We start from the raw sequence: 25,149 nt of genomic DNA on the forward strand, positions 1-25,149 counted from the left end.
AAGTATTCAACAGAATAAATCCAATACAGTCATCATGGACTCCCTCCCCATTTCTTTTTCCTTTCTCTCTCTCACTCCCTCCCTTCCTCCCTGTCCCCTTAGCAGCAGGTTTTTCCTGGGTTTGTAATTAGGCTGCATGGTATGTTCAGCCAATGTCTGACATTTGGGTGGTGCAAATGAATGTGTTGGCTATGTTGAAAGCCCAGTTTAATTCTGACAGGGCGGCAAGGGATTTAGAGGAAGAGAGGTCGACCAAAGACTTGGTGACTTGATTCTCAGAATGTGCAGATGGGAGTCTTCCATTTGTGTGGGCTAGCAACTGGAGGGAGGCAGGAGTTATGTCTATGGTGCCCCCCCCCCCAACACTGCCAAAGTGCCCTTGAGCAAGGCACTACTCAAGGGGTGCGGCACTGTGGCTGATCCTGCTCTGTGACCTCTCTGATGACACAGTGCATGTATGTAGGAGGAATATAACTGTTTTTTTTTTTTATCTAGGAGAGATTCCAGTAACCCTGTCTCAGTAGGCAATAAATTGTTCTTATATTTTTTATATTCAACAAAATATATATATACACTCACCGACCACTTCATTAGGTGACAGGAGTGGCACCCAGTGTGGTCTTCTGCTGCTGTAGCCCATCTTCTTTAAAGTTTGACGTGTTGTGTGTTCAGAGATGCTCTTCTGCATACCTCGGTTGTAACGAGTGGTTATTTGAGTTACTGTTGCCTTTCTATCAGCTCAAACCAGTCTGGCCATTCTCCTCTGACCTCTGCCATCAAGTAGTCATTTTCGCCCAGAGAACTGCCGCTCACTGGGTATTTTCTCTTTTTCAGACCATTCTCTGTAAATCCTAGAGATGGTTGTGCGTGAAAATCCCAATAGATCAGCAGTATCTGAAATACTCAAACCAGCCCGTCTGGCACCAACAACCATGCCACGTTCAAGGTCGCTTAAATCACCTTTCTTCCCCATTCTGATGCTTGGTTTGAACTTCACCAGATCGTCTTGACCATGTCTACATGCCTAAATGCACTGAGTTGCTGCCACGTGATTGGCTGATTAGATATTTGCGTTAACGGGTGCAGTTTGCAGTTAAGCAGGTGTACCTAATGAAGTGGTCGGTGAGTGTGTGTTTATATATATATATATATATATATATATATATATATATATATAATGAATACTGGTCAAAATGGATGTTCTTTTAAATTTTACATTTTGTGAATTGGAATTGTTCATGGTGTACCTGACCCAGTCTAAGGGTGCAATGCTGTATAGTGTAATCTATCCTTTACACATTTATAAAAAATATCCGCTGCTGACAGCAATGGTGGCTGCTCACACAGATCACACAGATTATGGTTTCCTTCCTGGTAAGGAGTCAAAGACCATAAAATCTTCACTTAACCCTTGATTTCAGTGATTTCCATCTGATAATTTGTTCAAGTTAAAGTACCCCTTGCATGAAAACCTGCTTCAAAGACCTTTCCTTGGAATGGCAGTAGCCATCTTTAACAGTGAAAAATAACATATTTGTGGTTGTTTATGTGGTAGATAAGTGTTTCTGGTGGTGTGTTGTTGTTGGCCTACCTGCTTGACAAAAAATTAGGAGCACCTGGGCTAGAGATCTGTGATTTATCTCAGTAACTGTTAAGAATCCAGTTATCCAACCTAGGATTAACCAGAGGTGGAAAATCCAGGTTTAGAAAGTTAAAGTCCTCTCCAGTATTTTGGTCCAGTCTCCTATATTTGCTAAGTAGCACAAGTCTTCAGCCTGGAGGTAGAATTAGCTTAATTCAGCTAGCTGAATTTGTGGGTGGAAGAAACACATGGCAGGACTTTCACTTTCTGCCCCCTGGACATTCCACTTCTGGAATTAAATAACTTCTTGAAGAAAAGAAGTAGCCATAAAGGTTGATCAATCAGTCAAGATATATTATTATGACATGGCTGCTACCACAAAGGACATAGTCACAGACATCATTGAAATAGCAGGCAAATGGCTTCACTTAGGCTACATTCTCAACACAGAAAGTCACAACACAAAATATCTGCTACCTAGCACAGAAAATGACCAAGATGATGATTATGATTATAAAAGCAACTGTTGTAAATGTGTAACCTCATTTTCAGCTGCAACTCTAGGGAGTGTAAAATGAATTTGATTTGATTATTATTGGTCCTTTAAGTATCTTCTTTTTCACACAGAATTGGCGATCATTAGCAGCTTACCTCCTTAAAAGGATCTACTATGCAGTATAATACCGATGTAAACCCTGTAATATGTCACACTGTTCTCCACGTCATAATTTTTCCAGTTTCCATGGAATTTTGCAAAAAAATAGCTCTGCTGTTTTGTCAGAGTTAAGTTATTTGAACGCTAAATCACGTGACTTCAAGGAACAGTCCTGTAACAGTCCTGAGTCCACAGCATGACCAGATGTTTTGAGTGAGTCCTTTTAAAAAGCACAAAAAAAAACCCAGGCGTGGTGCATTTGCAGTTGTTCCACATGGGCTGATGGGGTCCAGAACCCCGAAAGCAGTTTCAGTTTCAGTTCACTTGTGCTTTTCCATTTGCAAGAAGTTGCAGCCTGGTCTCCCAATGGCAGGTGTCGACAGGGCATTGGCATTCCCATGCTTGGTACCTGATCTGTGGAGAACAGAGAATTCAAATTTCTGTAAGGACAGGAACCATCGGGTGACACCAGCTTTGCTCTGCTTATTTCGGCACATTCACACCAAAGGTGTGTGATCATTTATGATGGTAAAGTGCCATCCTAACAGGTAATATTTCAAGCTTTCCAATCAAATTTCATTGTGCTTAATTTAAGATTGGCTGTGACATCTCCGTATACATTGTTGAAAGGAAACCACACAAACTAGCGGACACTGTGGCCCACCAGGAGTTTGAACCCCTTGTGTAGTGTATAATGGAATAATTGATACACATCCTGGACTGTAGATGCCTCTTGTACTATCAAGTGTGATGCACATCCGCTTTAGAAACATAATTTCCGTTTACTTCCGGTCTGTTCGCTACCTCTGAAATTAATTTGTTTGATTAATTTGCCTCCTTGCACTTCAGTGACATTTTACACAGAGTTAGCTTTCTTATACCATTAAATAGTGTTTATAGTATTTAGTGTTTGTTTACATTTAGTGTTCATTTCAGTTTTTTAACTCTTGTTGTTTGTATATTACCTATCTCCAGTGCATTTTAGTTACCTTGCTAGTCAGCTAGTTTTGCTAGCTAGCCTGTAGCAGCTGCTGTCTCTGGCTCTTTTTGTACTAGATGCCTGGATGAGCTGCCGAAAGTGAAGGTAACCGATGCTCATCGTCTTGCTAAAGCAAACAGTAAAAAGCTCCTTCTTCAATGCTGGAGAAGGGCTTTAAGTTGTATATTTGTTTTTTTATATTTAACAGATGCCATGTTCAAGTACTCACACTGAGAAGAGACAGTTTTTACCAGATTTAGCAAACAGGTCATATCCATCTGCAGTCCCTGGACAGGTTCAGTATTCAAAGTGAGAATACAAGATAATCACAAATGAAATCACAAATTTACAATAGAACTCCCACTCCCAGCAACACACACATGCACAGACACACAATGGGTACATTTTGATGTATCGTCGTTTGGTGCAACCCTAGATGACAGCTCTGCTAAGTATTTCAGTTCATTCGTGTTGCCACAGGCTGAGTTATTTAAGGTCAATAGAAGTCCTGTATAGTCTCGGCTAGTTCTCTTGAAATGTTTTTTTCATGTATGAAGCAGAATATGGCATCTGAAGTGAGAATTTGAAGTCTCAGGGGTGATGGTACACACTTTCTTTACTATGCTTTTCCTGTATTATTCCCTGAGCTATTGAGTCTCAGCTGTTCTGACTACCGGACTGTTTTCACTGTAGGGTTCTAATCTTATGTTTGGCAGAAGTTTGGTATTAGGCATGAGTAAAGTGAGAGATTAATGATATTTGAAGTCTTCTTCTTCATCAGTTGTGCACAAACAGTTCACAGCCTCACAGCTTTTCTGCTGATAAGCAGTGGTGCACAGTGAACAAAAATAATCTAAAGGTGCTTGCTTTTTTGGTAACAACAGTAATTCATTTTAAGAAACACTCGGCTGTTTATTATTTGTTTCTATTTCCCCTGGGTCATAGTGGATAGTAACACAAATAAAAATCTAAAGAAATGATAAAGATCTATGAAAGGTCAGCATGGAATTTCTGTAACAGGGAGTAGGTATTAGAAATTTCAAATAGCAGGCTTGCTACTTGAATTATGCCACAGTGTACCCACTAGTCATGAAGACAGTGTGTGCTTTGCTTATCTTCTTGCTTGCATGGCCTCTCTAATATGCCGGGGAACTATATGGATTGTTTCAATGGGAAGTGTTAGTCCCTGGCTTTGAAGCGAGCCCTCAGAACTATAAACAGTGTCAAATGGCACATGCAGCCTCTTTGATTGGTGGTGCTTTGGTAGGGGAGGAGATGGGATTTCCCTCTTAGTGGTGATGCCAATTTCACGGGGAGCCAGTCCGCAGGAAGGGAGCGAGAGGATAGACCTGTCTGCCGGCCTGTCTGCCTTACACACCAACTGAAACTTTGCCTCCTGATCCCGGACCAGTTTTAATCAACAGGTTTGTCTTACGGTCCTTAAAGAAGTGGTTTTCTGTTGCTGCTGGATCGGCATTCGGTGTGAAGTGAGTGAATGAATACAGGAGAGAGTAAACCGCAGTTGGCGTGTTGGATTAACCTACTGGTGACGGGTGTCTAATTCTTCCCGTCAGTAGGATTTCTGAGACAGGATAACGGGATTGGTGCAGAGAGTGTATTGTGCTGCTTCAGCATAGGCTACAAGATGCTTAAAGAGGCTGTGCGGAGTTAAAGGTAGGCGGCTGGACATGGTGCATGGTCTGTCTTTCCATTGGTGACTTTAGAGCGTATGGGAGGGGTCAGTGAATGTGGCATAATGGTATTCCTCTGTACCTTCAGGGAGTTAAATTGAAAGAAACAATAATTATTTTGGTTAAATGTTTAATATTTGTTTAGGAAAAGACGGATGAAACCATATTAATAATATCAATTACTGCAAAATTTTAGCAGTTTTTTTTTATTGCAAAACATTTTGGGAAAGGGACAGTTTTTGTGCAGATCTCCAAATAAGGAGTGGGAAATAATTATTCCCCAGCATTTTCACAAATGGAATGCTTGGCTGGAGTGTTAATAATAATGGTTACAAAGGAATATGTGTATGTTAGCCAAACTACAAATTAGCTGTAGACAAATATGGCAAATATGGAGCAAAGCTGTGTAAAAGACTATTGTTTGTCTGTGTTGTAAAGAAATTGTTCTCAAATGCCGTATTGTCTCAGTGTTTAAAGAACCTGGCCATGCTCTCACTTCTCTTACATTTCAGACCAGTCTAAAAGAAGTAGCCTACTCACCACATAAATAGCAAAATGAATGCATCGCACAATGCGTTTTTGACCACGACTGCACGGTGGTGTAAAATACCCTTTTTAGGAGATAATAGCAGGTGACATGGAAGACTGAAACGAGACAGTTACACTGTGACAGAATTTTGAAGGCATAGTTTTGAAGGAGAAGTCACTGAAGTGTTGAGTGGGCAATCACTGTTTGAATCGAGGAGGGAAGACGCTCACTGTCCCACCATGCCGGCTGAAGTGGAAGCAGCCAAATGCACATACTGCTTTGTACACCGAGGGGCTTTGAATCATCGTCAACATGAGCTCACTGTGCAACCTCTGAGAGAGGGAGGAGAACAGCCTCACTCTACCCCACATTCAGCACACAGACATGAACACACATACTGCTGGGCTCCCTGGTCTCTGGAGTGCTGCTTGCGACGTGTCATCACAGCTCGTAGTCCAAGTGTGAACCGGGTCTCTCACCTGGCAGCGCATCTGAAGCGTAACTGTGACACTCGAGCGGTGTGATGACATGAGCTTTCTTTCTGGAATACTGCCGTGTCAGAATGAGCCTCCAGAAATAGTTGTAAGTGAGGCTTCAGGGGTCTTGTTGCATCAGCTGGACATAAAAAAGGTGGTTTTAACTGTTGTGTCGGTTGTTGCTACGTCTTACGTTGTGTTCATTATTTAACCTGTTCAACCTGTTGCACCGTCTAAAAATAGGACTTGGCACAGCTAAGTTCAGCGTAGACAATGCATGTTCATGTTGATGCATTCTATCACGCAGATGTTGCTAGGCATTGCTAAGGTACAATACTGCTGCTGCTTGATTTCTTGACATTAATCATATCCGCTAGAAGTAGCACTTGGCTAAATTGATGCAATACTGTAGGTGTATTTTTTTACATCTGACCTTGCGCACATTCTATTTAGGACCTAACCATAAGACCAGGTGTACGTCCAGCTGGTGCAGCTGACCCTGGATACCAGTGTGATGTTGTGCAGTCAGACAGCAATAAACTGCTCTGTAATGGCTATATATTCATATTCAGCGCACCACACTGCATCTGCAATTAATCTGAATTTTGTAGGTGGCTAGCAGTCGGTTCATTGTAGAGTCGTAGAGTCTCACACTAGTGGCATGCCTTGATGACATTCATTACGGTGGTCTATGCAGGAGCTTTGTTCTTGTCATCATGGCTGATTATTTACCTGAGGGGTTGCTGCTATCCTCCGGTTTTGTAGTATCAGTTTAGATTGGTGAGTGCTAGTCCCTAATTTGGCCTGCATACAATGGCCATACTGTAGCCCTACCTCACTGCTGTAAGCTTGTATCGAATAGGTTACATTACCTTATCTCACCTGTGCTCGCTCGCTCTGACTTATCATGTAGTGCCTATGCAGAAACACCAGAGCATATCACAGTCAGCAGTGAAAAACCGTGAAATAAAGCAATGAAAAGAAATTATTAGTATCTTAAGTGGCATGTTTTGTTTGATGCTCAGAATTGGATTATGTTTTTACCATTTGTAAATTCTGAGAAATGAGAAAGGGAAATGCAAGTTTCATAGCACCTGCTCCCTGTGAGACATCACACTTGTTCTCTCTAGGGCCCAGGTTCCCAGAGCTGGGAGAGATCAGCACACAGGCAGCTATATCCTCAGCCCAAGGGCAGGGCAGGGCAGGGCAGGGCAGGGCAGGCATCAAACCAGCTTGCTTTCCCTTCTGTCATCACAATGAATCAGAACTCTCAGCTACTTTCACCTTTTGTTTTAGCCATTTTCTCACATCGTTGCACTTTGGTGCTTTTTATGTGTACATTTTCTTAACAGCAGCTTTAAGGTCTTGGGTTGTCACTGATGAAACTGGTCAGATGAATTATTACGTAAGTGTCCTGGCTGCACAGCTGGTGTGTGACAGAAGGAAGAGCCGTATTAATTTTGGTCTAGTAGAGTTTCGCTCTGAAGCACAGCTAATCCTCACAAAGCTTTGTTTCATCGCTCTGCTAAGCCTGTCCAGCCTAGCCCTACTTCAGCCATGGATTCTGCGTAGTATACAGTTCAGGGGAAAGGAAATACCTGTTTGTAATTTGCATTGTTCGAGTACAATGTTGTCTCAGTGAACTGTGGGAATGTGTTGTTGATATATGATCAGTACTGAACAAGGCATGAACCACATTAAAACTTTGGATTGCTTCTTTTTTTGCAGGATGAGGTCTTGGAGGGACTAAGGCGTGTCACTCCCCAGCTAGTGTCCTGTGTAGAAGAGACTGCTTCATCCCTTTACTCTGATCCACTGTTCCTGATCCCACTCATCCCATGTGACAGGGACAGAAAGGATCAGTGACCAGCTGAGGAGTACGTGTCAGTAGCCCTCGCCTCCTCCTTCACAAAAGAAAGAACAAAAGCAAATCCCTCCCTCTGCTCTCCTCCTTGGAGCAAGCAATGCTCAACCTTCTAAACGCAGATTCCTCCTCCAGCTCCAAACAGGAGCTCCTGGACCTCAACGATGGTCCGGTCAGTGCCTGCTTGGACACACCCAGCCCAGTTGAGTCCCAGCAAGACGATTCACCGATCGGCTCCAGCACTGGAAGTCCCGGTGCAGCTGGTCCAGTGGGGAGAGGGAATGGGCGTGCACTAGCAGGACAGGGCTACGGGGACAAGACGGAAACCCCGTATGGAATCAAGTTCATCCCGACGGAGGCTGAGCATCTCTGTGGCTGGGGGCCTCTTACGCCGCAGGTGATTCAGACATTCAACACCCCGCAGTGGGTGCTGTTCTTCCTCTGCGTGGCCTCCTTCCTCCAGGGCATGATCGTCAACGGCTTCATCAACACGGTGGTGACCTCCATTGAGCGGCGCTTCGACCTGCGCAGCTACCAGACGGGGCTGATCGCCAGCTCCTATGACATCGCCGCCTGCATCTGCCTGACCTTCGTCAGCTACTTCGGGGGCACGGGGCACAAGCCCAAGTGGCTGGGCTGGGGGGTGCTGATCATGGCACTGGGCTCGTTGGTCTTCACCCTGCCGCATTTCACCACCCCGCCCTACCAGGTGAGCGTGCTGGAGCAGGCGGGTCTGTGTTTGGCCAACGCCACCAGCCCCTGCCAGGAGAGCAGCAGCAGCCTGTCCAACTACCGCTTCGTCTTCATGCTGGGCCAGTTCCTGCACGGCATGGGGGCCACGCCCCTCTACACTCTGGGGGTGACCTACTTGGATGAGAACGTTAAGTCCAGCTATGCACCCGTCTATATCGGTGAGTACTGCATAGATCTGAGCACAGAAGTTAATACCGTATAGAGAATTGGGCACAGCTCTTACAAGCATTCAGAAGTATCGTTACTAAGATACTGCAAAAGCAGTAACCAGTATTTCACAAAAATCAGAGAAAGTGACTTAAATTATTATAGGAATTGGAATAGGCATAGTGGAATGTTTTAGCTATTTTGTCATAATATAGGAAAACATTTGAATGCTTTTGTTAGGTTGCACTGATAAAGTCCGAGACCAGGGATACTCAAGTCTGGCCTTCGATGCCAGTAGTATTGCTGGTTTTCATTCTTCCCCTCTAATAAGTACTGATTTAAACCTGGAATACCTTAAAGGGATAGTTTTCATTTTTAGACCCTGGTCCACTCACCATAAATTAATAAATTGAGGTCTCAAGCCCTCCTGCCTCGAGTATGCATAGCTTACTCTCTGTTAGCTGTTAGCTCTGTTTGCTAAGTACCATTTATTTAATGGGGGTTGAGAATTACCCACTGGCAGCCCTTTACAAAGACACTTAATAAACCTAACTGAAAAAGACAAAACAAATTTAATGTGATTATAAAGTGGCTTAAAAATATTTTAAATAAATACTATAAGACTGTAAATTATCGCAGAGGGATGTATCCACTACACGTTCACGAAATATCTATTTGAAGTAATGTCAATAACTAAGAACAGGCATATATCAGGCATAAAATCTGTATCGAAAAAAACCTCAGGTAAGCGAACACATAGCTAGCTTGGCTACATCTATCTATCGAGAACTTCAGGGCTGCAAGTGCACTGAAACAGACAATAAGCATATCGATAGCAAACATTTTTTGACTAAAACTAGTCAAATTGGGTCCTGGTCCAGAATAATTTTATTTGTCTCAAACTAAAACATTTATTTGGCGTTACTCCAGGTCCTTCATGAAGTCATGAAGGACCTGGAGTAACGCCCAATTGCGTAATGCCCAATTGCAGTTCTGTAATAACCACAAAGGAACAGATGGAAATGTTTGATGTAAGTGACTGATATAAGTTGATATTACAATGCAATTGATTCCTCATACTGTTGCTGATACTTAATGCAAACCACAATCACCCCACACAATGTAGTCTGAAGCCATTCGCAAAAACAGATCTAATTGTGGCTTTGATGAGAGACAGCCATAAATATTCCACACTGCAGCAGACTGGCAAAGGAATTTGATAACCCAAACAGTTTACAGTGGCACCCAACAGTACCAAAGAGCTTTTTGAAACTCTTTGAGCGTGTCTGGAGAATGGGCAGAGGGTGGCGGCTGGCAGAACAAAGAGCCTACGTGTGACGCTGGGTGATCAGTGCCGCCTGGAATGGACTGGTGGACGGCCTGGTTGACCGTTTCCAGGCATTTCGGCACGTTTCAGGTTCGGGCTGCAGCTTCGACCCAAATGCTAAAGGAAGCTCTGCTCTTCCGCTTGTCTGAGGTTCTTGTTTTTATAGACCTAGTTTGTGTGGCCTACCAGTACTATGCTGTGAATTTACTGAAGCTGTCTGTTTTTCACTAGAACACTCACATTTGCTTTCACAGCAGTGGAGGGAAGGCTATTCCCCAGTCAGCTGCCATGGAAACTGGTGCTTAAATTATATTTAGAAAGCAAAGTTGTCATGCAAAGCAGGCTGGAGACGTGGCCACCATAAAACAAAAACAGGAATACTTAATCTCTCTCTGTTGACTAAAATTAGTGGTTAATCGTGGGGTTTTTGCAAACCATTTTGGCAGTGCTTGTGTAAGGCCCCTGCACTGCGCTGCCTTTCTTGTAAGATTCCGATATGCTCCAGTCGTCCCAGTTCTGTCAACAAATTAGATGCCATATTGTGTAACCCACTGACCTCTTACAAAGTGGAACATTCAAGTTTTCCTGTTGTTCATTTCTTGAAATGAAATGCCAGTGTGAAAAAGCAAGTGTGAGCCAGTGTGTCCCAAAAAGTCCTGTAAGATAGAATGGCTTTGAATGTAGACTCTATTAGAGGTGAAAGGTTTTCAAAAATGATAAGTGGCACAGGAGTATGAATGCAAAACATCATGCCACACTCTCATCTTCGAAAGGGTCGTGCGACAAAGTATAAACCAGGCTTTGGGCTCCCATGGATCTCCATTGCACTCAGTCACCTTTATCAGCAGGTCCACCAGTTCAACCCCAGACATCAATGAAAAGGTAAAATGTCTTTGGTGTTTTCCTGCTCCGATATCAAAGGCAATGGAGGACAATCACAGTCTGCCCACCCTCCCCAGGAAACACAGCAAATGCACTTGATCTGGCTCAGAGCTCTATCGATCAAAAACTAAAATAACAGCAGCACGCACGCACAGGACCAGTGGAACAATGGTGCCTGTGCCTGGGCCCCACCAGGGGGACTTAGCATCCCAGACGGCACCGCTCACCCCGGCCTCTTTTCCCAGGGATCTTTTACACCGCGGCCATCGTGGGACCGGCTGCTGGATACCTGCTGGGCGGGATGTTCCTCAACATGTACACCGAGATCCATCTGACGTGAGTCCTCCACGCTCCGCTTCCTCCTCAGCCTCGCTGACCTCTGGGGAGGGAGGCAGTGCTGGGTGGGGCTGCCTCTGAGTGGGCCTGAGTGGAGATAAGCGCAGGCCTGCAGGTCATACAGTAGCATCTGTTACCAGCTGTACTCGTGTGCCTTTATCCCACTGAGGTACAGCACTTTGCACTCCTGTCTGCTTTGGGCTTTTAGAAGACCCCGTACATCCTGCGAGAGGAGCTTAGTGACAGTAAGAAATACATTAGCATGCAGGGAAAGCTTAACATGATCTTGCTGTTTTTCAGCGTGAGTGTAACCTAACGTGAAAATTAACTTAACAGTCAACCTTAAAATATTACTTTTTTCCTGTAGAAATTTCCAGAATGAAAGATTTTTCTCTGCATTTATCTGTCCATGTTTAGAGCTTGCGGTGACTAACTGATCCGGTCAAATATAACAACGTGTGATGCAGTATATGTAATATAGTACTGAATCTCTCCATTCCTCTCTCAGGACAGAACTCACGCCGGAGAACCCTCTCTGGGTGGGGGCCTGGTGGATCGGCTTCCTCGTGGGTGGAGCTGCTGCTCTGGTCACTGCCCTCCCCATTCTAGGATACCCACGCCAGCTCCCAGGTGCGGCTCCGGACACCGTTAACACAGTCAGAGGCTTTTGTTCAGTTTTATGTGATGTTCCCATGGAGCACCATACGTTCTGTAATATGTCCTTTGGAAACGTGTGACTACCTCCAGGTGAAAGGCCTTTCTGTTCCACGGCCTGAGCATTATTGCATTTGATTTCGACTTGTTTTTATGCTGTTAAAATGAAGATTTCTGCAACACATCTGTACCCGCCGTCAGCTTTGTGTCCCTTGTGGCTTCCCCTCCCTCCTCCCTCTGCCCGCCAGGCTCTCAGCGCTACGTGGCCATGCGGGTGTCAGAGGCCCACCAGTTAAAGGACGGGAGCCAGGTGACGGCAGCAGACCCACAGTTTGGAAAGACAGTGAAGGACATGCCCAGGTGCTGTAGATGTCTATTTTTTTTATTTGTTACAAGTTATCTATGAAAATATCAATAGAATCGCCATTCTTTTCTATCCTGAGGTGGTAAGCTAATATTGATGCAGTGTAACCTATGTATTGCATTATGATTGGCCACTCGGAGAGGAGCAGACAGTTGTTCAGGTCACTTTTACCTTGTGCACATTGTATAACCCATTTATATGGCCTGACTGATTGGCATTTAAAGTGCAGTAAATAAAGCTGATGTTCTCAGTTTTCCCATGTGCATGAGAGTTATCCAGAATCAGACATTCTGCATGTGCAGAATGAAGCCTTTTCTTTGTCATTAAAGAATGTGTTAAAGCAACCCAGATGTTCAGATGTAATCTTATCTTACATCGAAAAAGGCTGCAGTAAAAACTCAGTGTTGTTGTCATGATCCAATGAATCTGCTTGTTAAATACAAGTGAAATCCACTTTGCATGTCTGTTTGACCATTACTTAAAGGTCAGAAATACAACCGGAAACTGAGAAGAGGATGTGGCAAGCACATGCAGGTGTGACTTGAAATGTTACAGTGATGACAGTCTACAGTACATCACAATTCCTCTTTAGTCAAGCATGCATAATCCCACATAAGGTAGCCTGACTCAGGTGTGACTGCAATCAAATGTTTCAGCAATGCTGCAAGCTTTTTATAGTACATATTATCTATCTCCTCTCTCTCTCTCTCTCTCTCTCTCTCTCTCTACCTCTTCTCTACCTCCTTCTGTCTGCAGGTCAGTACTGCTCCTTCTGAAGAATCCCACGTTTATCTTCCTGTGTTTTGCTGGGGCCACTGAGGCCACTCTTATAGCAGGCATGTCCACGTTTGGCCCCAAGTTCCTGGAGTCTCAGTTCAGTCTCAGTGCCTCTGAGGCTGCCACCTGGTTTGGTAAGAGCAAACAGATCCTACATATTACTGCACAAGTGCAACCTCCGCCCAGGCAACTTTGTTACTGTTATTACTTACTCTGGTGTTTTTGCTGCAGTACCTGACTAATTTTGCTACTTTTCTCCTCCATGCGCATCTTGTATTATCGTCCATGAAAATTTGAATTGTACACCAGAAAGTGAATATGAAAAAAAAACAATTTAGGATCGATAAACCTAGTTCCTTTATGATTTTATTATGGTGATCCTTCATTTCCTACATCTATTAGGCAATCCTCTTACAGTTCCGTGAATAATGTTTACAGCGTGAATGCAATCCGCCATTTCCTGTCATTCCCGCAGGTTACATGGTGGTGCCGGCGGGTGGGGGGGGCACCTTCCTGGGCGGATACATCGTGAAGAAGCTCAACCTGCGTTGCCGTGGCATTATCCGCTTCTGCTTGCTGTGTGCCATCGTCAGCCTGTTCGCCATCTTCGTCTTCCTCCTCCACTGCCCCAATGTGCCAGTGGCTGGGGTTAATGTGCCGTACCAGAGGCCGCTCCAGTTCCAGCACCCGTACCAAGACTTTCACAACGGGTATGTGATAAAGTACTGACCATGACTGCTTTCATTAGCAAAACGTGAATGTGTCTCAAACATTGCGGTGCCCTAAAATGGTGGGCTATGTATAAAAAGTGCTGTAATTTCTACACGGTGAAACCAAAATGTGTTCATCCCCTTCAGCAGAAGCTGAGAATCTACACTTAAACCACTTGTGAATTGTTTGCTTACAAATGAGAAATTGTGGAGTGCATAGCAAACTCAAGAAAAATGGTCTATAGCTGTCCAAAATGAAAGGGGGAGTAGATATAAGGACTTGGAGTAAATCACTGTTTTTGCTTGGAATTGCTAATGATTGCAAGGATAACTTTTTTGTCTCCACAAAAATGATTTGGCAAGTTTTGCATTTGCTGAATTTACTAGGGATTTTGCTAGGAGCTGAAAGGTTGTGTCATTGCCAACATTCATACTTCTCTGGCAAAGATCTTAGATAAGCAAATTAGTAGTACAGGCACAGATGATTCTTTTGGCATTTTGTACCGAATAGTCATACAGTGGAAGAGAGATGGAGGAAGTCAACAGGCATATCACTGACACGTGTTTTTAGTACAGCACATTTGGTAATATCATATAAAATTTCCCTCCAGATTTTTAAAATTCCAATAACATAGAGAGCTACCAGAAAGAACTGAAACCAAATGCCAAAGACAACAGAGATAAGACAAAGACAGAGCACAGCTGAAAGCAGCATTTGTTCAATTTATTTTAGGTCAAGCCAAGGAAAATGTTGAATACACGCATTATGTTGGCCGTACAGCTGTTTCCCAAAATTCCTGCTGGCCTACAAGCGATCCAAGTAAAAGCGTTATCTTTGCTCTTTTCTCAATACTGATACTGTCTGATAGCAGTTGAGACTCTCCCTCCTCTCACGGATAGTGCGGAATGTAATGGCTAGAGACATCTCCGCTGTGGCTCAGTTTCACGCAGGTTTTACACTCAAAACAAACGTCAATGTTTGCTGTTTTTCTTTGGTAGACTTGAAGCTTTTAGGATCAAATTCCAAACAAGGTGCTGCTGTTGTACACTTGGGCAGAGTACTAAAATGACGGCTGTGTAACTATTAAAACAGTTGGCATGAGAAGAAAAATGACACTGGTATTTCATAAGAAATAAAATGTAATCGTAGTGTGTATAATGTAGATATTTTCCTTACAAATACATGAAATGACGTTATGAATCATAACTTGTAGTGTGCTGCAGATCCACAGGAGTTATTAAAAGCCACCATTCCCTTGACTGCATCCAATGTCTAGATTGTGCTGTATGCTTCCTTTCATTTGTCAACAATTTATTGTTCTCTCTAAATCTCTCAAGAGACATTTCTGGAATGCGTAATTTCCAGACCCCTTCTTTCCTATCTGTTGAGGGAGATTAAATTGCTGTGATTTAGTAACTGAACATACTTCATTCATGTCCTTTTAGTTTTTTCCAGTGCTTTGAGTGCCCCTAATAAAGGCAACGTTAAAATTCCTTGAGCCTTACAGTTTAGGCTTACAGAGCAGGTTCCAGTGAGATTCTCCTCTGAAGTTTATTTGAATTATGTTGGCAGGATTTAGTTATTTTACCCAACTATCTATTGTTGGAACTGGAAGTAATTTCTCACCTTGCAGTAGCAATGTGTATAAAGGAAAAAAATAGTGTTAGCCCCTTAGCTAAAACAAGTGTTGGCTCTGCTTCTCACTGTCAAATTAAAAATTAAACATGGCAGAGAAGTTTAGGCACATCAGGCTTGATTGATCTATGGAAATGCATGGATTTGAAATTTTAGCATTATTAGCCAACAGCATTGTGTCGTTTTAGTTTAATCATAGTTCATGGCTCTTGGATTGAGCAGCAACCTTTATTTCTACTACTGCTTAATCAACTTAAAAAGCAGAGAGGCAGGGGGTTAGTGAGTCCTTCAGGCAAGCTGGGGGCATAAGGGTTTTAGAATATTTATTAATCTACTTTAATGTTGAGCTGGTGCCCCCCGTTTCACCCTCCTGCTCCCTCTGTGGCATGGTGTATACCTGAAACTCTCTGAAATGTTTCAGCATCTACAAATTACCATCCTTTTAAAGAATATTACAATTTTAGTACTGTTTACTTCAGCCTCATTTTTCCCTCCCTATGAAATGCTTCGCTCCAGGTTTGACTTGCAAAGAACCTACAGCACCATCTTGTGGCCATTGACTGAATTGTACATTTGTACTTACTCTACAAGTGTCCATATTGTCCTATATTGTCTGAGGTAACTCTCTCTCTCTCTCTCTCTCTCTCTCTCTCTCTCTCAGATCCCAGGTGAAAGAGAATCTGACTGTTGGCTGTAATGCAGATTGCCACTGCTTGCGAGAGATGTATAACCCTGTATGTGGGGCTGATGGGATCATGTACTACTCCCCCTGCCATGCTGGCTGCAGCACTGTCAACCACACACTGAGCAGCACTGGGACACAGGTACCTGTCCATCAAAATGAACCACAAGTAACAAGAAGCTGTCGCTGCATATTGTTGCGTATGTCCTAATTAGCCAGTACGCTAACCAGGTCTCTTAACACATAGTGATGCATGTTAGTAGTATAAAATGTGGTGGCTTTTGATGAGCATATTGGACAGCAGTATATGTTTGTTGGCCAGTGTTGAGGCGCACAGCATGTGACTCATACTGTGGCTAAATGTATCCTTTTCTGTTCCCTGAACACCTGCGTAGGTGTACTCTGACTGCAGCTGCGTGATTGGTAATAATTCCACGTGGGGGGAGGCGGGGCTTGCGCAAGCAGGGAAGTGCAGCACTTCCTGCCATCACATGCCCCTATTCCTCAGCTTCCTGTTTGTGATCATCTCCTTCACCTTCCTGTGCAGCATCCCGGCCCTCACCGCCACCCTCAGGTACAGTAGGGCTGAGCCCTGCCTCAGAGGCACCCACTGCCCTGTGCCCTGCTGTATGTCCTGCTACAGATACCTGTTCTGTGCATGGTAATACTTAGTGTGGAAACTGGCTGCCCAATAGTAATGGTTTTTATAATGAAAAGCAAGTTCCTGTAAATTTATTCTTACACTTATCACTGTACGTGTTGATTATGACATCTGAGATTTCTGTTTAACAGTAAACTAGCTATGTGTCAGCAGTAAACAGCGATAGCAAGCTTAGTCAACACTTGACTACAGCAATAGTGATGCATAGCTCCCTAAACCGGTAGATTCTGCCATTAAACACTGACCTTATATCAGCCTTCTTGGGACAGTAGCTGGTATTAAGATTATTAGGATTAGCTCAACTGATCTTGGATCAGTTTGCTGTGGCAGGAAGTAGCCAAGAATGGAGTTTTGAGGGACTATGAGAACAGTGTGTATGTTTGAGACTGTGCTGTTTCCCTACAGGTGTGTCCCAGACACCCAGAGGTCCTTTGGGCTGGGGATTCAGTGGATTGTTGTGCGAACATTAGGTACAATATTCACTTTCCTCAGCATCACACATTTACCCTCTGGCAGACCTACAATATAGCAGTATCTACAACATAGACTGTATCTACAACTGTGTCTGTTCAAATGATGCAGTCTCATGTTTAAACCAACATCTCAACAATTTCAAAATATTAATGGCTGACGTATAGTACAAAAATAGTACAAAATAGCTACTTATTAATGGTTAAAATAAAACATTTACTGGACATGTGCACTTATAATAAATGCGTAGTGTGCGCTTATAAGAAAGGAAAATGTCTAGCTGATTAGTGTGATATATAAATACTGGAAATGATGACTCTCTTCCTACACAAAACTATGCCGCTATAGTATGCGTTACTTTCAGTTGCATTCTTTGTGCTTACTGTACTGACTCCCTCCTTGTGATGCTGTGGCGGCAGGGGGAATCCCGGGTCCCATAGCGTTCGGCTCCGTGATTGACATCTCCTGCATGCTGTGGCAGGAGGAGTGTGGCGAGCAGGGCTCCTGCTACCTCTACCACAACTCTGCCATGAGCCACTACAGCCTCATAGCGGGGCTCATATACAAGGTACCGTTAGCTCCTCTCTGAACATCCTCACAGCTCGGCCAACATCCAGCCCGCGTATTACAGATGCTCAAATAGTCTGTCGGGCTTCAGACTCGTTCTTACTGCTGTGTTTTATAGCATTTGGAGGATAAATGCATTATTATAGATTTCTTGTGTGGACGAATCTCTGAGGTTTGAAGTCAGACAGTGTTAGTGTGTGTACTCTGTAATAGAGCGAATGAGAGACTCTGAGTGAGCGCGCTCTCTTTTCCCTGGTCAGGCTCTGGGGACCGTGTTCTTCTTCCTGGCATCGGTGCTGTACAAGCCCCCGCCCGAGTCCCCGCAGAGCAGCTGCGAGAGCACGGACCACGGCGCGGGGGACACGGGGGACCTCCCCGTCAAGGACGTCCCGCAGGAGATCCTCCCCACTGTGACTGCCAGGTTCTGACGACCGCCGCCCGCCGTGTCTGTCCATCAGCATCCTCCACCACCTGACACCTGTCACTCACCATGCCCCGCCTCCCTCACCCACCAGCACCATCTCACCGAGGCTGGCACTTCATCACGACTGCTGCATAGCCCCGTTATGTTCCCTGTCGTGTTGTGTTATGAAGGTCTCCCTCTGGGCATGTACAGTTAGTGTTAGTCCCAGGGGTCACAGTAAAGATCTCTGGGGTCATAATGGGGTCACAGCAGCTGTTTAGGACATGGATGACACAGAAACTGTACCTGGACTATGAGAAACAACCATTTGGAAACATTTACCAGGAAATAAGGGGACACAGCAGTGCTCAACAGTGTATATTTTTGGCAAAGGAAATACATTTTTGTAAAAAGAGGTTTATAATCGATGGCAGAAACATTGTTTCTGATGGTTCAGAGAATCTAAAGATCGCATATTTATGATTATCTGTGTCATTTTTATGTTCACATCCGGTGGTATCCTCTGGAGAGAAGCATACCTACATTACAGTACCTCAGTTTCAAAGCCCACTGTAATGTATCCAAGTCCAGCAGCAGAGTCCAGTCCATCCTGTACCTACCGAGCACTCTTATGGTTATTATTGATTTAAATGTATTATATATTAATATTAATAACCTGTCTTAACCAGACACATATATTATTTAAATGCACCGTTTTTTTTTATTCGCCCTTATGACAGTATATCAATCATATAACAGATACATAATAGAAAATTAATTGCTGGCATAACAGAATCCTCTTGATGGACTTGGCAGAAGGAATGGGATCTTTTAGATCTTTTACAGTGGCCCACGTCAAGTCCGGATTATTTTATACCACATAATAAACTGATCTGATCCTTTTTTAATATGCATATGATGAGTATGTACAGTATACGGGTTGTTTATGGGTATGTATCTATAGAGACTCTATATAAAGCCCTCTCACTGTGTAGGGTCAGGGGAAAACAGAACGACCCTCTGAGGAGCAGGGAGAGCTGGGGGCCACAGATGGCTCTGCTCTGAAAGACCGATGCATTTTGCTCTCTGTTCACTTGCCGTAACACGCCAAACAATACTGCGGCAAGGACAGCAGAGCTTAAGAGCCTCTGTGCTGCCAAAATGTGTGAAAATACCTCATGCCAAAGTCGTTTTTCAATCCGAAATCCGTATGTACTGTGTCTGATTTAACAAGTATTTTTCTAAAATGGATCGTTTTAGCTTCCCTTCCAAATTCAGTTTGAGTTAATGGTTAAAACTTGGTCTCTTGCCAAGACTGCAGTTGAGTTACATGGTTTGTTTGAAGTGTCGGAATACACACAAATCCATTCACTGTTTGCACTATCATTATAATGAGTTATAGCTGAAAAATAATTCTCTTACAGTAAAAATAATTATCTTGAAGTTGCCACTCCCCAGCTTTACTGTAAGTCGAATGCGAGTGAATCACTTTGGTCAGTGCTATGACTATAATGGAAGATGACTCGAAGAGCAGTATGTGTATTTATCCATTCAGATGTAAATTTATTTGCCATGTGAGTTTTCTTACTGGAAAAGTTTTAAGTAGTTTTTCATGATTTCCAAAATGTAATTATAAAATTATTTATTTATATTATCTATTTTGTCATTCAAGCCATTTATTAAATTGACTTTATTAGCTGTATTCAACAGATTGTTCATCGCCATAATATATAAAGCCATAGTTAATGAGGTCCAGAATAATTTTAAATGTGTATTTGAATTCTGTTTGATGTTTATCATTTTCTCCAACCAAAAATGACTGCAAATTTTCTTCATGGTCCAGTGATGTTGCACAATGTATGTTCATTAAGTGAACCATGAATGTGAATGACATTTGTTCAGAAGTTTAATTCTATGTTATCCGTTATGCTGTTTTATTTTCCTTTTGATACTTTTTCGAGGTTTCATAAAACTAAGTTTGTGAACTCATTAAGACAGAGAACATAAACAGAAGATGTTTGTGTGGTGGGTTTTGCATGTAGTACTTCTGCGTGGTTTGCGTTGTGATCTAGATTCGTGAGAAGAGTCCAGTTCTGCAGTCCTCATTTCTCCTTTCATTCTCGCTCCCTGAGGGGAGCTGGTTATCACACATGAGGCACAGAAATCATCTAAATGGTTACCCTGCTACACAAGCATTCACAGAGCATGACTGAAAAAAAATATTGCTTTCTTATAGCACCTTTTACAGTTTCAACGGGCTTCACGGCAAAGAGGCGAAGCTTGCCTCCAGCACCATGTCTGCCACACCCCTGGATGCACGGCAGCCATTTTCCTCCAGTACGTTCACCACCCATCTCCTGTGGTGGATGCCTCCAACTCAAATGCACAATGTTCTGTATTTCGAGACAAATTCTGACATGTTTTCACACTGAAACACATACATGTACTCATACAGGCATGCATTGCATACACACAGTATGTACATAAATACAGTACCGGCAAAATCACATGCACGTTATGTACTGGTGCAGCTCTCCAAACATTTGAGTGACGAGATCTGTCACTGCAGAAATTACATAGCATTTTTTTCTGATTTAAAGCACTTCCCCATTGTCTGGGGCAATGGGAGCTGGCCATGAGTAGTTCTTTTTTTACCTTTGTACCCTTTATCTTTACCTTTATGTTTGCCCCTGCAACATTAACAGACACACCCACGTTTACATTGGTGTACTCACAAATGAACAGGCCCTGCCAGTCCCTCAAACCTCATAAGTTATGCAGCTTATGCTGTTTGTCCAAGAATCCCGTCAGTGGGCTCTCACATCTCTGCCAATCAGCGTCTGCTCGGATATTTCCACCAACCCAATCTATCCTCGGTTGCCTTTTGATTAAGAGAGGAAGTCTCTTTGAAGACTCAGAAATGCACCACATTTAAGGTCTCCCACTGAGGGTAGAACAAGCTGTCGTCACTTTTAAATGGCTGTGATATTTACAGCACGGTAAACTGCAAGACAACAGACATAACAAAAACAGCAGCCAGGCCTGTCTTCACATCTAAAAGCATCTAGCACAACTTTCCAGAAGATCATTTAGCCAATAAAACAGAGGTCAGAGAACTGCCTCAAAGAGAGGAAAATGTGTGCTTGAAGTGAGGTTACTGTGATTAAACGGTCCTTAAAAATGTAAACCTTGGTACATTAGTGGTGCAGCCTGTCTGTGTTTGATGGTGGGTGTTTCAGAAAGCTGAAGCTTTCATGTCTGTATAAAGATGTCTCAAGTCAGCTCAAGTCAAGCAATAAAAAAAGCATTACCTTCCAGTTGGTAATCACACTAAACTATTTAGATTTGAGGGTATACCTCTAGCATACGCTGTCCGTTTGTATTCACAGCATTCTCCGTCCATACATCTCACTTTAAGCATGCTGCAGTAAAGGGGTCATTCCATCACAATGTGCTCTGCATGTAATGCATGGGGGCATGTATGGGCTGTGTTGGCCCATGTCATTCGACTGCTGTGTGCATTTTTATGACATTCTTTGACCTTATGTCTTCCTCTGTCTATCGTGCTCTGGCCACTCAGGAATGAATGGCCCCTGGTCTAAAGTGTGCCATGAGTTGTGGGGGCTTTCTGGGAGAATGGTGGAGGTATGGGACGGGATGGTAGCCAATGAACCGGTCCCTTTCGCCTCTTCAGCCCCGCCTCCGGTCCAGCAGCCATTGTCCTCAAGAGGCGACCACCTGCAAATACAGGAGACGTCAGCGAAGAGGGCAGCCTAAAACTTAAGTGGAACAGTTTGCTGTGAGAATGCAGATTGCACATGTATTAAAACCCATGAGGATTATTAATCTGCCGGTCACCTGATGTAAAGGCCCATGCATTTCCTCTATTTCTTTTGCAATAGTGTAGCATCTGTAACGAATCTGTAAAACAAGTACAAAAATCACTTCTCTCATGGACACACTGCATTCTCTGCTGTTCGGAACAAGTTGGAAGATAAATGTGTCGTTGCCTTACTGAGCTCAAGATGTGCTCAAAAGCAGGAGCTCTGGTTTGTGTGTGTGGTGTGTGTATGTGCATGTGTGAGTAAGCTGTGGGTAATGCTGTGGTTTGTTTTGTAATAATTTGTTTCTACTGTACAGAGAGAACAGTACAAAAGTGCCCTATGCAGGTATAATCACAGATCTGCTGAGTATTTTCCCTAGTCTGATGATTAAACATGATGTATCTCACACAAATATGCAGATCAGTGGAAATCGCACAGTTAAAATAGCACAACTGCAGGTTTTTCTATGGTCTCACTTCAGAAATCTTACTACCCTTCAAATGAATGAGAGGAGGGCTTTACTGCATTGCATGGACGTGAGACGTGAAATACCTTACAAGTTCAGCTTATGAAGATAAAAACCAGATTTGCAAGAAACACACAACAGACACTGTTTAATCTCTACTGGTTTATTGTATCAATCTCTGCAATATTAGCAAACAGCGCTTTTAGCATTCTGTTGGATAGATCTGTTGAGGGCATGTATGAGCATTTCATGCATTTAATTGTATATTATTAGGCTAATCCGTACGATGTGTGTCCCTTGCTTCTAAAATACTGCATTAGTCTATATTTTAGTTATGGTCTCTTGCAAAAAGGCTTTTGCCTGTTGAATTATTGTACTGTATGTTTGATACAAGTCATATTTCTTCAAGCTGAAAATGCACTAGAATGGCTGTTTTGTAACCATACTGTGAATATGTGATATGTGCCTGAAATCTTTGGTTTCGGGGGCTGATTATGTGCAAAACTGTTAAATACAACCAAAACCTTCTCATGGTTGATTAGCTCAGAAGCAGTTACCAAAACAACCTGTCAAAAATCTTGTCTGTCCCAAATGGTGATTTCACGCAGTAAGTGAATCAGTTAAAAGGAAGATGATGTGTGCAACATGAATGTGCGCTTGCAACAATGAAAGTGAAAATCATGCAGTTTTGCTCAAAAATTGAATCTCAGTGGGCCCTGTTAAATAAAACATATGAGGCGGTTTCTCAGTGTGATTCTCAAATGATGATTTCACATGTCTTGCTTTTTACGCCATGTGGTTGCAAGTCTGTTTTCCGGCCACTTCAACACATACCTTCAAAGGAACCGGCAAAAATGGCCGATGTTGGAAAATGTCAACTGGAAGTATCACTTGCTTTCATCTTGTCCATCAGGAGATGAGCTGGAAGCAGGAGGAAAGCACTTTGTACACTGAAGAACCTGGACTGAAAAAGACATGCACTTGTGCAGGCTGGGAATGCATTAGAATAAATAAGCCATGTCGTGATCGAGAGAATCTTTGAGAAAAATGGAGTCCGTGTGCTTGAGTAAGACTTACACACAGCCTTCTCTCTCTTCACCATGTCTTTCTCTCCCTTACTAGAACTGTGTTAGTGTGTGAAGATTCCTTGCTCAGATGAATTCATTATAAGTAGAATCAATGACACGTTTTTCAAACCATGAGACTGGTTGTTGTGTTGTGTATGTCAGTGTGGGTTTTTTTTTTACAAGCAAAAGCTTTATTATCTGTGGGTTGATTTATACCATTTGTTTTTGGGTATCTAAGGAACAGGTATTTTTACTACTGACAGTTCAGTGTAAAAATGAAAAAAAAAGAACAAGCTGAACTACAATTTTTCAGTTAGAATAAAAAAGGGTGAAAATGTTTTTTTATACTGTAAATAAAGGTAACTGTTTTAAACGCTGATGTTTTTGCCACTCATGTTACACATAAATGAATTTCATGTTGTTAGGACATTTATTTTTTCTAACATTTTTTATTAGACATATTTACAAAATTAAGAACACACACATGATTTTATGACTTCTGAAAGTGGGCATACGCAGTATTCACTTGAACATATAACTTACATGGCTAAAAGTATGTGGACACCTGACATCCATCATCATCCAAAATTATGGCCATTAAAATGGAGTTGGTCCACCCTTTGCTGCTATAACAACCTCCAGTCTTCTGTGAAGGCTTTGTACTAGATGTTGGAGCATTGCTGGGATTTACTTCCATTCAGCTTGAAGAGCATTAGTGAGGTCGGGCACTGATTGGGTGATTAGGCCTGGCTCACAGTTAGCTTTCCACTTATTCCCAATTATGTCCCAGTAGGTTGCTTTGTTTGTTCTACCACTAGGGGGTACTAGATGCTCATGATCCGTTTCTTTTAAAGAACCATGTGATAAATAGAAGCACAGTCCCCACCCACTTGAGTGCATCCCCTTGTTCCAGACAGGATGGATTTGAAAGGAAAATGCACAATCATCTCAGGATTGAGCTGCATAAACAAGCAATGAGGCAGTGCTAAGTGCAGTGTGACACACTGTTCATTAATACTTACACCCAACCAAATTGTGGGTAGAAAAATTTTAATAATAATTCAAAATAACGCACCCTGCCTCTTCTAATCATATCAATCATGATTAATTTAAGTTTTTAATAAAAACTAGAACTATGTAACTGCCTTGCGAGTTGAACAGGAAAAAGGTGACCTATCCATTTCCAGTCAACCTTTTATCATTGCCTGCCCACCTGATCTATTATGTTCCTGATCATGGTGACAGTGACCCTATCTAATACAGTAATGTGACTGATGATCCGGACTGCTGCTTGCCCATAATCATTGCAACAATCAAAGCAGCAACATCACAACACTAACAACCTGGGGCCGGGTTTATTAATGAAGGGCCTTTCGATATACACTGCCTGGCCACAAAAAAAGTTGTCGTTTGGATTTTTTTGGACAGTGCCCACTGTACAAGCCTCTGGAGGCAGTGTTATGATCTGGGGTTGCTTCAATTGGTCAGGTCTAGGCTCAGCAACGTTATGCGGCAATAAAATGAAGTCAGTTGAGTACCTGAATGTACTGAATGACCAGGTTATCCCATCAATGGATTTTTTTCTTTCCTGACAGTACACGCATATTCCAGGACGACAATGCCAAGATTCATTGGGCTCAAATTGT

General features: G+C 42.9%; 1 protein-coding gene across 4 annotated transcripts in view; it reads left to right on the forward strand.

Moving 5' to 3' along the window:
- slco4a1 (solute carrier organic anion transporter family, member 4A1) overlaps positions 1 to 23,790 on the forward strand; it is a 34,853-nt gene extending 11,063 nt beyond the window's left edge. For 2 of the 4 annotated variants that reach the window (XM_035383062.1, XM_035383061.1), the window contains 12 exons: positions 7,641 to 8,687; positions 11,131 to 11,221; positions 11,730 to 11,851; positions 12,124 to 12,235; positions 12,996 to 13,150; positions 13,492 to 13,726; positions 16,024 to 16,186; positions 16,440 to 16,618; positions 17,111 to 17,175; positions 17,596 to 17,744; positions 18,004 to 18,164; positions 21,841 to 23,790. In XM_035383062.1, the coding sequence (XP_035238953.1) occupies positions 7,877 to 8,687; positions 11,131 to 11,221; positions 11,730 to 11,851; positions 12,124 to 12,235; positions 12,996 to 13,150; positions 13,492 to 13,726; positions 16,024 to 16,186; positions 16,440 to 16,618; positions 17,111 to 17,175; positions 17,596 to 17,744; positions 18,004 to 18,164; positions 21,841 to 21,949 (2,352 nt within the window). In that variant the 5' untranslated portion in view covers positions 7,641 to 7,876 and the 3' untranslated portion in view covers positions 21,950 to 23,790. Of the gene's footprint in view, positions 1 to 4,499; positions 4,641 to 7,640; positions 8,688 to 11,130; positions 11,222 to 11,729; positions 11,852 to 12,123; positions 12,236 to 12,995; positions 13,151 to 13,491; positions 13,727 to 16,023; positions 16,187 to 16,439; positions 16,619 to 17,110; positions 17,176 to 17,595; positions 17,745 to 18,003; positions 18,165 to 21,726 lie in introns of those variants that run through there. The other 2 variants (XM_035383063.1, XM_035383060.1) reach the window with 2 other exon arrangements.
- Positions 23,791 to 25,149: the final 1,359 nt, after the last annotated feature.

Source organism: Anguilla anguilla, chromosome 11 (assembly GCF_013347855.1).
Source record: "Anguilla anguilla isolate fAngAng1 chromosome 11, fAngAng1.pri, whole genome shotgun sequence".
NCBI classification, from domain to species: Eukaryota; Metazoa; Chordata; class Actinopteri; order Anguilliformes; family Anguillidae; genus Anguilla; species Anguilla anguilla.